Genomic DNA, 11901 nt, shown 5'->3' with positions numbered 1-11901 from the left:
TTTATTGACTTGTGCAGCTGACACAACCCCCAGCACTTACATCAGGAGTGGACTTTACAACAGCTAGCCAGACTTACTCAGAGTGCCTGAGTCGCTGTTGCTTGTGTTACCAGAGCCTCATGGAGAAACAGCCCTCGCCCTGTTGAAATAACCAAAAGAGATTTATACGTGATTTGATCACCAAGTTTTACTGCTTGGTGATAAAACTTTACTAAGATCTTACAAATACCCGTTTATGTAGATATTATTGCTCCCAATAAAACTGGCTGCTCTGAGATGTCTGACAAATTATCTTAGAACAGATGTCTTGTTTGAGCACTGTGCTGACTGGTTGTCGGTTCCCAGGAGAAACACGATATTCCTGAAGGTCTCTTGCTGTCCTATACTTAGAGCTACTGAATTTTATGTGGCAAGCTGCCTTTTTTAACCTAACTAACAATTTTTAAAGAAAATTACTTTAGTACATGTGAGATTGCCTGTTCAGGTACTCAGTGTTTGCTTTTGCTGAAGTTTTGTTTCTAAATACTTAGTATTTTATGTACAGTTTTTAAATTAGTCTGCAAAAGTCGTTCAGATGGGTTGTGGTGCTAATCACGAGGAAGCCTCTGCCAGAATACCATACAGCAGCGTCGGGCACTTGAACTCAAGGAGGAAGATCTTGACATCTGAAAGGGCCAGAGGGCAGCAGCACGATGAACAAATATGTAGGAAATATTAAATTTTACAGAAGGATAAGGAAACACTGGGATTTTTTTTTTTTTCAGGGAAAGAAGGACTGGGGGAAAGGGAGCAGGGAATATTCAAACAAGGAGGAATTATCTCATAGTAATTAGGGCAGGCCTATTAAGACAGGTATAAACTACAGCAGGGAAGCTGTTGATTAAGCATTGAAAAGGCATGTCTAGAAGACACTAAAACAGACCGCTTGGGGGAGTGCAAAACCTCCTAGTCCTATATATATGTACGTATATATATATATTTTTTTTTCTTGGAACAGTTAAACTACCTCTACTGCATGCTTACAATAACTACCTGAGGCAGGGGTGGATTAGATAACCTCCTGGGGAGGCTTTTCTGAGCTGTGCTGCTGTTTTCTTATGAGTACCTGTTTAAAATCACCAAGGGCTTTAGCTGACACAAATACGCTGTCTGCGGGGTTTGTGCCACATCAGCAGCAAAGAGATCAGTGCCCGACGGTGTCCTGGGGCTCAGGTCCAAAGCTCACGAGGCACCTGGGATGAAGGAGGCCGGGCTCTCCGTGGGCCAGAGAGAAAACCCCAAATCCAAACAGAGAAAATGGCTCGAACTCTGAAGTTCCTTTGCACAGACTGAGCAGCTTGATGGCGAACGCAGAGCATGTCTTGTGAGCTGAGCCCTAACTCCAGTGCATCAGAAGGGTGTTGGGCTACAGCAGGGTTACCCCGCTGGTGGGAATATTAATTCCTGGATGAAGTTGTGGGTTTGGTTTTTTTTTTTTTAGAATTTGAATTCCGTAAAGTTCTTGTGCTGAGGATGATGTTTCATCACTTTGGCAGAGCAAAGCTACTTCCATCCTTTCCGCTGTTTCTCTCCAAAGGATGCGTTTGGCACCGATCTGCAGCTCGGCTCCAAGGATTCACGCTGGTACTAACGTTGTTGTCTTTCCTCAACTTGGTGTTGAGCAGTGAGATGCAAAGACGTGCTGTCAGCCTCCTTCGGTGGACTTTTCAAAGCTGTTTCAGTCGTGTATGCTGCTAAATAGCAGAGTAGCGCCCTGCCCTGTGTTGTGGTGCCGGGAACGGCATCGTGACCAACGTAACTTGTTTCACGCGGAAGCGCAGGCTCATCTCTGCTGCCCCTGTCCAACGGCGGGTTTCTTGTGGAGCGTTCCGCCGTCGTGAAGCAAAAAGCCAGCGTGTCGCAGCTGGAACCAGCACCTGTTCCCACGGGTGAATTTCAGCTTCCTCGAGGTGAAGCGGTTGAGCGGAGGTTCCTGCCAGGGCTGGGTTTGGGGGGCGGCTGATCCCGCCCAGAGGATCAGCGCTTCCCGCTGGAGAGCAGGAACCGCGCCCAGGCAAGAGGCTGCTGCTCCTGGGGCCGTCCCCGGGCCCCGGCCGGAGCGGCGGGAGCGGGTCCTTCGCCGGCAGCCGCCGGGGCTCGGGCCGGGCCTGCGGTGCCGGGAGCTCAGCGGCCGCCTCGCGCCCGTGGCCATGGCGACGCGGGGCGGGGCGCGAGGCGCTGAGCCCGCGGGGCCGCCGTCCAGGGGCGGGCGGTCCCGCGCCGCCATTGGCTGGGCGGGGGCGCGCGGGGGCGCGCGGGCTGGCGGGCGGATGGCGCGAGCGGCGGCGGCAGCCGCCACGTTCGAGCGGCGGGTGCTGCGGGCGGCGGCAGAGCACCAGTACCTGCGCGTGCGGCTGTGAGCGCGGGGCCGGGGGCGTGCGCGGGACCGGGTGGGACCCCCCCGCCCCGCGGAGCGCCCCCCCCAGCCCGCCCCGTGCTCTGCTTCCCCGCAGGGAGCTGCCGGACGGCGAGGCCCGGCCGAACGTCGCGCAGTTGAAGCAGCTGGTGGTGTCGGCGCTGCGGGAGCTGCACGGAGAGGTGCGCCGGGGCCGGGGCCGGGGCCGGGCTCCCTCCCTTTGCTGGCGGCTTCAGCCCGGGGGCGGCCGGCGTGCCCGGGGCTTCCGCGGGGGGTTTCCCGCCGGCTCTGCCGCCCGGAGCGCGCCCGTGGGGCGGCGGAGCAGCGGCTGCGGGGCGGGCGGGGGCAGGAGACGCGCCTGGGCTTTGCCTCGCCCGTAACCTGGTCCCTGCTCTCCAGCCCGTGCTGGGACTTGCTCCCAATGCAGCCGGGGTTGTAGTTTTGTCTGAGCGTCTGTAGCCAAGTGGCTCCGGCAAAGCAGTTTTTAGAATGTGGGGGATCGATGCTTTTGCTCCCGTGAGGCTTTAAAAGGAGCACGGTGGGAAGAGAACAGCTTCTGGGATGGGGAAGGTCCCCAGTGCTGTTGTTGCTGTGGTTCAGGTCTTGCTGGGTGACTTGAAGCAAGTCACAGCACCGCTGGCTCCCTGTTTCTGCAGCTGTGATGTGGAACTAAAAGTGGCTTCGCTCTAAAGAGCTCCGAGAGGAAGGGAGTTGTATAAAATCTAGTGCTGGTGTAGCTGCAATTCTCATGTGATGTTTGAGCGTAACGATAACGCCTTTAGTGTCATGTACTGGCAATAAATTCACTTGCTTATAAACCACTCCAAGAGCATAGTGTGGTACTTATTAAAGAATGTATTTTTTCATAGGTTGGAGCAGCTTTGTCTGTTGATATCTTGACATATGATGAAAAAACTCTGTCTGCCATATTAAGAGTTATTAGCAGGTGAGGTACAGTAAGTACACACTTCAAATACTGCCATTAAAATATTTTTCATAAGAAACCAGAACTCTTAAGCTAAGAATAGTCTTTGAAGAATTAAGCGTAACTTGCAGATGTCCACATAGAGTATGCAGAAAATAAAAATTCAGCAAGATTGGGTAACCTACGTGCATCAGTATGTTATTCCTGGTTTATGACAATGATCTGGCAGGACCTTTGAAATATGTTGCTTTAAATCTCTTCCTATAGTAAAGCTGAGAGCGTTTACCAGATTTAAATGGTGAAGACAGCTGCAGGTGATGTAGGGGAAGAAGGAGCTTAAAGGCACAGAAAGAACAAGAACAGGTCTGGTAGAGTGAATCTGAAAAGGTTGCATTTTGCATCTCTGTATGTCAAGGACAAGAGACTGCAGTCAGTGCAATACCCCTCCAGGGCATGGTTTTGCTACTAGAATTCACTGGTGAAGTTACCTGATGTTAAACTTGGTTAAGGTTGCATTAATCTTTACGTAATGTCATTTTATTTAAGATATTTGTGCTGCAGAGAAACTGAAAAAGCCAAATTTTATTAATGTATTTCATTTTCTTTTTACTCAGTGGCCTTGTGAAGCTGTGGAGCGCTCTAACGTTGCTGGGCTCGTACCAGAACAGGAGGTGTGCGTTTCGCGTGCTGCAGGTAAAGCCCCGCGGGGGCTGGCCGGCTGTCCCCAGTGTCAGCTCTCACCGTAAGGCTGTCTGGCTCGCTGAGCACGCTGCCTCTTCATGCAAAGACGGTCTGGGTGCAAAAACCTCTTGGTTTGAGAGTGAAATGCGTTTCCATGCAGGTGTGTAGGCCCCGTTCAAGCAATCCTCACAATGAATCTTGTAAAATGTGGCAGTAGTGGCTGTCTTATTACTTTATAGTTTGATTCCAGTAAGAATTCCTGATCTCATTAATACATCTACAAGAAAGTAGTGTCTGGAAGGTTTTGTTCTTGGCCCACACCTTGGTCCAGTCTTTTATTTTCCCTACCCCATTTCTTTCCTTTCTCATAGTTACTGTCAACTGACCTCATTTAAAAATTCATGCATAAAACTGCACTTCCAGAGGTAATTTTTTTTTCCTCAGGACACTGCTTAATAAAATGAGTTCCAAGAATTGTCTCTGAAACAATGGCTAAACAAAAATCTGCTTGGGCATAGCTCTGAGTTTTTAATCTTTTCTGTAAAAGGGAAACTTAAGTATTTCCAATGTTGAGTGCATTTGAGGGTTTTTTGTTTTTATTTTTAAATGCTTTAGTTTGTTTCTTGCTTTGTTTTTGTTTCTCCCCCGAACTAGACATCTCCATTTCTTCTTGCATTAGCTGGGAACAGCAGAGAACTCGTCTTGGACTGAACACGGTTGTTGGTTTGGCTGTACAAGGCAGAAGTTGCTTGAGATGTTGCAGCCCTTCAGGTACGGAATTTCTGGAGGGGGTTTCCGACAAAGAGCCTTGACAAAGCTGACAGTTATCAACTCACTGCTTGGACGTCCCGTACTTCAGAGTTTACACGTAAAGGTTGGAGACAAAGCTGAACTTACCAAAGCTTTTACACAGAATGATGTCGTTACTTTTTCTGATTTAACAGGTGACACAAATCCTTTGCATTTAAGTGAAGATTTCGCAAAGAAATCTAGGTTTGGGAGAACTATTGTGCATGGAGTTTTAATCAATGGACTTATTTCTGCAGTTCTGGGAACTAAAATGCCCGGTCAAGGTTGTGTGTTTCTTTCTCAGGAGATCCGATTTCCAGCTCCTTTGTATACTGGAGAAGAAGTCATAGCTGCAGCGGAGGTTAAACGACTGAAGGGTTCTATTGCGCATGTTTCAGTGCTGTGTAAAGTCAAAGAAAGTGGAAAGACTGTAATGGAAGGGATGGTGAAAGTCATGGTGTCAGACAGTGGGAGCTGTTGATCCTGTGCTGCTTTGCTATAAAGGCCAGAAATGTGCACTTGGTTTTGACTCCTTTTATGTGACATCACTTAACCCAGTGAAGTTGCAACAAGAAAACCCTTCAAAATGTTTCAAAGGCAGCGCACAAACTCAATCCGCATAGCAACTGTGTTAAGAAACTTCAGTCTTTTCATTTTTCCCTGTGTACTGCCAAGATGAAACCAATGGAACTAGCAGTTACTGTGATGAAAGCGCCACGTTTAGAAAAGCCTTTGCTCCAGTGGGAAGTCTGCAGTGCTGGGGCTTAGACTGAGGCTGTTACTCTCCGCAAAATCGCAGTCCACACTAGCTATGTTGAGTTAAAACTAATTCCTTCTTTACAAAATAGTTGTATCGCTGGCAAACACTGAGGGAGGGGAGGATGCTGTGTGTTTAACCAGCAGAACAGATGTGGAGGTATTGACACACATGTACTGCGAGGTGTGTAGTAACCTCCGTGGCAGCTCTAGCTGCTGTTGGTGCAGTGTGCTCTTCTGCAATGCTCTAGCTAGTAAAGCTGTCCTTAGCTCTGCACATCAGGAGTAGTCGGCCTTCTCATAAACAGTATCACCTGCCTGGTTTAGCTGGAGATGTGGCTCTCACAAGACTTCCAAATTCTTTACATACCTTACAAAACCTGATTATAAACAAGCAAAAGAGTCACTGCTTGTACTTATTGCCTCCTTGTGCCCCTATGGGCAAGACAAGCAGGGGCAGTGTTATTGAGCAGTAACTACATGGCTTCTCTCTGCTTACTCATCTGTGTGGACATGTATTCCCCTTTCCCCACTGAAAGTACCTTGGTTGCTGGTATAGAAGGCTTTTGGTCAATTAATTAGTAAATCACCCGAGTTAAATTGTTTTAGTACCAACATAAGGTGGCTCGCAATTTTCTGGCAAAATATCTGTTATCCCCCCGTCTTCTCTGCAGCAGAAATGCATTTGTAACTTCCCTTGGCTGCAGATAACCTCACAAATTGTTTGCTGTGAAACAAGGATTTGTCCTCAAACTGATGAAAGCTACTGGTACAGCGGTCACGCTGTCTGGGGGGTGAGGTCTTGTTCTTTAATGCAGCTTTGCTGTAACACCAAACCCAGGTGTTAACAGCAAACTGGACCAGAGGGAGGGGTGACGCTTAAACTGTTGGACTTCAACAAAGCACGGGGTTTGGTGTGTTCACAGCGTGGAACCAGGACGCGGCCAGAGCTTTCCTTTGGTCCGTAGCAATTCCTTCGCTTCCCGTTCCTTCTGCATTGGGTCGCTGCCTGAACACTGTGGCTTTTGCTGTAGGAAACACTGTTTTTTCAAGCAGGAACAATTCTTCGCTCGTTCCTTGTTCACCTGCCTCTCGAGAAGCTGTGGTGTAAGTGCTGGTTAACAAAAGGAATCAAATCTCTTATCTGGCCTCCTGGGTCGCTGTAGGAGAAGTTTGGAAAGATGCTGCTGTTCCAGCCGGTGAACCACAGCGCATGGCCCGTTTTCCTGTCAACGTGGAGCTGCAGGACGGGGACGAGGCTCTTTGCAATAGCAGAAGCGAACAGCAAACTCGAGCTCTGCAGTCTCAGTTACAGCATCTTAAGCGAGATTAATTCCTGACAGCGTAAAAAGACACAAGGAAATGCCAACAAGTGTTCAACAGGCAGGAGGTTCTCGAGTGCTAAGTATTGAAATAAAGAGTTTTTTTACACTGCTACAATGAAAGTGAGGTTGTGGAACTCTATTAAACAACTTTAAATCTGTGTTTTGCCAAAAACCCCAAATGAACAAAAAAAATCAAAACAACAAAAACGAAAATCTACACATTGAGGAGAAGATTTTGGATGCTATTTGATTTTTTTAAATGATCATTTAACTAAAAAAATCAACAAAAATGAAAATCTACACATTGAGGAGAAGATTTTGGATGCTGTTTGATTTTTTTTTTTTTAATGATCATCTAACTAAAAAAAAATAAAAACAACAAAAAGAAATCTACACATTGAGAAGATTTTGGATGCTGATTGATATTTTTTTTTTAAATGACCATTTAAAAAAAAATCAAAACACCAAAAAAGAAAATCTACACATTGAGGAGAAGATTTTGGATGCTGTTTGATTTTTTTTTTTTTTTAAATGATCACTTAACTAAAAAAAAAGCAGCAAGAGGTAAAGAGCAGCACGTGCACCAGCCCTTTTCCGTCTCTCTCCCCGCGGGACCCAGCCGTGTCTCGGGGCTCATCCCGTCCCGCAGCCGTTCGCGCCACCGGCGGGGCGCGGAGCAGCAGGCAGGGCCAGCGGGGCGCGTTCCCGAGCGCCGCGCGTTCCCGAGCGCCGCGCGGCCCCGCGGCTCCTTCCCCGTTGCCGACCCCGGGCACGCGCCGTTTCCCGCCGCCGCCCGCGCGCTCCCGGGCCTGCCCCGAGCGGCCGCGCGCGGGCGCGGCGCGGCGCCCCCTGGCGGTCGGCGGCGCTAGGGCCCGGCGGCGGCGCGGCAGCGCTGTGGTGTTGACAGCGGCGGCCGCGCCGGGAGCTGCCCCGGGAAGCAGGTTGGCGGCGCCGGGGCTCCCGCGCTCCCCGCCCCGCTATGGCCTTCATGGAGAAGCCGCCGGCCGGGAAGGTGCTGCTGGACGACACGGTGCCGCTGACAGCGCAGATCGAGGCGAGCCAAAGCCTGCACTCCCACACGGTGAGCGGCGCCGGCCGGCGGGCAGGCCGGGCCGCGGGGGGGCGGCGGGAGCGGCCGGTGCCGCGGGAGGGGGGCGGGCAGGGGGAGCGGGCGGAGGGAACGAGCGGGAACCGGGGAACGCGGGGAGCGGGGCGGCGGGGCCGGAGGCTCAGCCCCGCGGGAGCGAGGCCGAGGGCAGCGGGGCAGGGCCGGGGCGCCGGGGCTGCGCGGGGCCTGGGGCGGCCGGTGTGCTGCTGGGGGGTCGGCGGGCGGGACCCCGGGAGCGGGGGTCGCACCTCCCGGGCAGCCCGGGCGGGGATGTGGCGGTGCCGCCGTGTCCCGGTCTCCCCCAGCGACCCGGGAGTTGTTGGGCTCCGTCTGCTCGTTCCCGTGAAGCGGCTTTTCCTCCGGCAGCCGCCGCGGCCGCGGGGTGCGGGCAGAGCGGGGGCGCCGGGCCGGCTCAGCGCCCACCGCCGCGGGGAGGCCTGGTGCCGTGTGGCTGAACAAAGTTGTTGTAATTGCAGTTTTTCTCGGGGTCTGTTGGAGCAGAGGTTGGGCTCTGGTTGCCTCGTTGCAGTAGCTGTGATGAAGTTCCATTGGAACGGGCTGTATTTACCTCCGGGTCCCGCTGCGCCCAGGGCTGTAAAGCTGCGGGGACACCCTGGGGAGCAGCCCCGTGGATTTGCTGTGGGGAGCGATGACACTCGGCGGAATGAGCCCCGCCGTGACTTTTATGTCACGCACTAATTCTCCTGGGGTGTCTAGTCCACATGCACACTGCCTCCCTAAGAACCGTACTGACTTCGAGCATGCAGCAATAGCCCAAATTTCATAATCTCCTGTTTGCAGTTATTTTCCACTTTAAAAATGAGGTTTGCTTATGGTATGGCCAAGCAGTACTGTGAATCAGAGAGAGAACTGGCTGTCGTTTGTCATTGCTGCTGTAGTTGGGAGCGGGATGCTGGGCTGAAGAGGAGCCTGGGGGTACCTGAGCAGCAGGTAGGTTAACGGGGACCGTGTTTTAAATGGAGAGAGGCTGTTCTGCCCTCACACAGCTCCCATTCCTGCCTTGTTCATCTCTCTTCCCAGTTCCCTGCGCCTACTGAATACTCTTAACATGAATGACAATAATTGTAGGTTCACCACGGGACATACAACTAATCTGCAGACTGTCTCATTAAATACCCTTCCTTTAAGTAATTCACACATAAGAAGTGTTTTGTTGCAGGAGGAACTTGGATTAACTGATGTTCCTCAGTCTTCCTCTGAAGAGAAGTTACATATGAGAAATCATCCAGAAAATCTTGTGAATCCAGCAGGCTGTGGCTCTCGATTGTTGCAACTCCTCCTGTAAATAAAACTAATGAGGCTTTTTTTCTCGTGATACTTTTTACCTGTGTCAATAGCTGAGGGGTGTATGTGCCAAATCCCAAGATAAATTGTATAACTTCTAATGCTCCCCAGTTCACAGGCCAGATTACTGTTTCACTGTTACCTTGTTTCAATCAGGCCTTATTAGACTTTTTTTTTTCTTTTTTTTGCTAGTGCAGATGACAATAGCTTTTTGTGTTCTTTCATTTGGTTTGCATGATTCTGGTTAGGAAAAAAAAAAAGCCACAATATTATTTTAGAATGAGCACTTGGAAGTAGTTTTGCAATCCAGACTGTGTGTGTGTTGTCTTGTCTGGGGGAGTACGATCGCAAATGTTGCTACCCTCTCTCTGTCTGTCATCGCTGTATTCTGTTACTAATGGATGTTCAGAAAAAATTCTCTGCTGATTTGTTCTGATCTTTTGTTAATGACAGAATGCAGGAGCACTGTGCCTTTTGATTTAAAATCTGTCTCTAAGATACATCTATTAGTAATTGTTTGTTTTTACTGCAGAAGCCCTGTTGATAGTTGAAAGATGGCTTGAAGTGTGTGTAGCACAGATGGTTTATATAGAGGCAGTGTGGGATAACAAAATACAGGAAGCCATCACAGAGACTTAGTTTCTTATTTGATGTAAGTTCACTATTTTGTCATTTTGGACACTTCCTCTTATGTCCCTCGTATATGAATAATTTGTTTAGCGGTGGGTGATGCTGTCCCTGATTTGAACTTTCCTGGTTTAAATAAGCCACATAAATAGACCCTTGTGTTTGAAGAGGTGTGTGAATGAAGCCCCTCGAAGAAATACGGGTGAAGTGCTTTTGTGGGGCGTTAAGACTGTATTTTACTTTGTTATATTATAAATATAAGGGAGTAGGCTGTCGTTAACTGAGTGCTTTTTGGGTTTGTTCCTCAGCCCACCTCAAACCAATCCCTTCAAAAGATGTAGATCTATACAATTCTTCATCCCAAACTAATGTTTGGAGAACTAGGTCTTCAGACTCTAGACTTGTTCTAAAGCTGAAATGCAAAGGCATCCATGAATACATTTTCTATTCTTTTGTCAGCAGTATGTATTAAGATTTTATAATGCTGCTTAGTGTTGCAAGAATTGCTTTAAGCTTGCATTTATAATTTTATTACTGTAGATCATGGCTTATAAAAGCACTCTCAGGAAGGTGATTTAGGCCCAAGTTAGATGCAACTTTAACCTCCAGCTGGACTAGTAATAATAGGAACCTTGTATGGATGCTGACAATAGCCAGTCTTCCCAATAACCAGCTAAGGAAAAGGTGAAGAATTTCAGGAAAAGCTTTGTAGATCTGGTGAAATACCACGCAGAAGACCAAAGCTTGTGTCGAATTAATATTTTGCTTGTCTATTGTTCTATGCAGCTTCTGTAATAGAGCAGACTGGGTAAGCATAAACTTAATAGCATTGAATGAAGGGCTGTACTTGGCAGAGGTTGAGTTTCTGTTTCCTGGGCATGAAGGTGAAACTAAAAAAACAAAACTGAAAACAAACCCCAAAACTACTACATACTTACGTGAATTCTCCAGAAACCTAAGAAGAGGCAATGCTAGTATTTAGTATTTAAACTGTACTTCTGAGGGTTTGCACTTTTGGTTTAGTAAGAGCATGTCAACCCCGTAGCAAATGTGGTTTTTAGGTTGTTAGGAAATAAATTGCAGAGTTTTCTGATATGCTCACAAGTTCTTATGTTTCTTTCAAGTCAGAAGAGTTCAGAGGTTCTCACTTGAGTTAGAACATCTCAGCTGGTACATAACCTCCGTGCTTTTGTGTTGCAACAAAGAAATTGTCACCTGAGGTTTTCTCTCTGCCTATTTATTTCCTATGATGATTGAAGATGAAAATGATGCCTTTTCTTTTTTACAAAAGTTGTTTCCCCAATTAAGTGTGTTACGAGCAGTCTTGAGTTTTGTTGGAATGTGCCATTACATACAAATAATTCTATAGTGCAGTGTTTATGGAGCCCTTTTGGTTTTGAAAGCCACATAAATGTGTATTGCGGGCACATTCCAATGGTACCTCACTTCACAGATCTGAAATTACACGAGCAAACCCTGTCAGCTTCATTTTGTGTCCTGCTCTGTGTTTCAGTCACTAGTGCTGCCCGACTGCCAGGCGTGCGTTGGGCACCTTTTCGCAGGCACGGTTCAGCGCTCTCGGCAGCTACGTGTACCAACTGGTTTGCAGAAAATGAAGTTGTTTTGTTGCCATTGCATTCCTCGAATTCAATAGGGGTGGAATTACAACCAATATATTAAGCCATTTGCAAGTGTCTCAATGCCAAATGTGTTCTGACAACACAGGCATTTTCAGCTCTAAAGCTTTAATATGATAAATTTTGGCTATTGAATTTGCTTCATATTACAATATTTCATCTGTATATTCACTATTTAGAAGTGGCTTTCTTTCTAAGCCTTAAAACAGGATGCTATTTTCTTCCACAAATATCTAGACATATTCCTTAGTAAGAACTACACATCTGTACATACAAGTTTTAGAGCACTTTACAGCAGTAAACCCACTATCAAGTTATACAAATACTTCTGAGCATTCCTTAATTCTTTTCTG

General features: G+C 48.2%; 3 protein-coding genes across 10 annotated transcripts in view; all 3 read left to right on the top strand.

The window, feature by feature from the left end:
* The first annotated feature begins 2289 nt into the window (after positions 1 to 2289).
* On the top strand, positions 2290 to 4741 carry RPP14 (ribonuclease P/MRP subunit p14). The gene is made up of 5 exons (XM_065642641.1): positions 2290 to 2395; positions 2493 to 2577; positions 3265 to 3341; positions 3935 to 4013; positions 4656 to 4741. The coding sequence occupies exons 1-5, from the start codon at positions 2310 to 2312 to the stop codon at positions 4710 to 4712; spliced, it is 384 nt and encodes a 127-aa protein (XP_065498713.1). The 5' UTR covers positions 2290 to 2309; the 3' UTR covers positions 4713 to 4741.
* Positions 4742 to 4755: 14 nt separating this feature from the next.
* HTD2 (hydroxyacyl-thioester dehydratase type 2) lies at positions 4756 to 6970 on the top strand. Its single transcript, XM_065642640.1, has one exon. The coding sequence runs from the start codon at positions 4756 to 4758 to the stop codon at positions 5269 to 5271; it is 516 nt and encodes a 171-aa protein (XP_065498712.1). The 3' UTR covers positions 5272 to 6970.
* A 720-nt stretch (positions 6971 to 7690) lies between these two features.
* The window catches only part of PXK (PX domain containing serine/threonine kinase like), a 36337-nt gene continuing 32126 nt past the window's right edge, over positions 7691 to 11901 (top strand). For all 8 annotated transcript variants that reach the window (XM_065642945.1, XM_065642944.1, XM_065642943.1 and 5 more), the window contains exon 1: positions 7691 to 7952. In XM_065642945.1, the coding sequence (XP_065499017.1) occupies positions 7851 to 7952 (102 nt within the window). In that variant the 5' untranslated portion in view covers positions 7691 to 7850. The remainder of the gene's footprint in view (positions 7953 to 11901) is intronic.

The sequence above is a fragment of the Caloenas nicobarica genome, chromosome 11 (genome assembly GCF_036013445.1).
Source record: "Caloenas nicobarica isolate bCalNic1 chromosome 11, bCalNic1.hap1, whole genome shotgun sequence".
In the NCBI taxonomy this organism is placed as follows: Eukaryota; Metazoa; Chordata; class Aves; order Columbiformes; family Columbidae; genus Caloenas; species Caloenas nicobarica.
The sequence above is the reverse complement of the archived record's forward strand: the minus strand, read 5'-3'. Positions and strand labels throughout refer to the sequence as shown.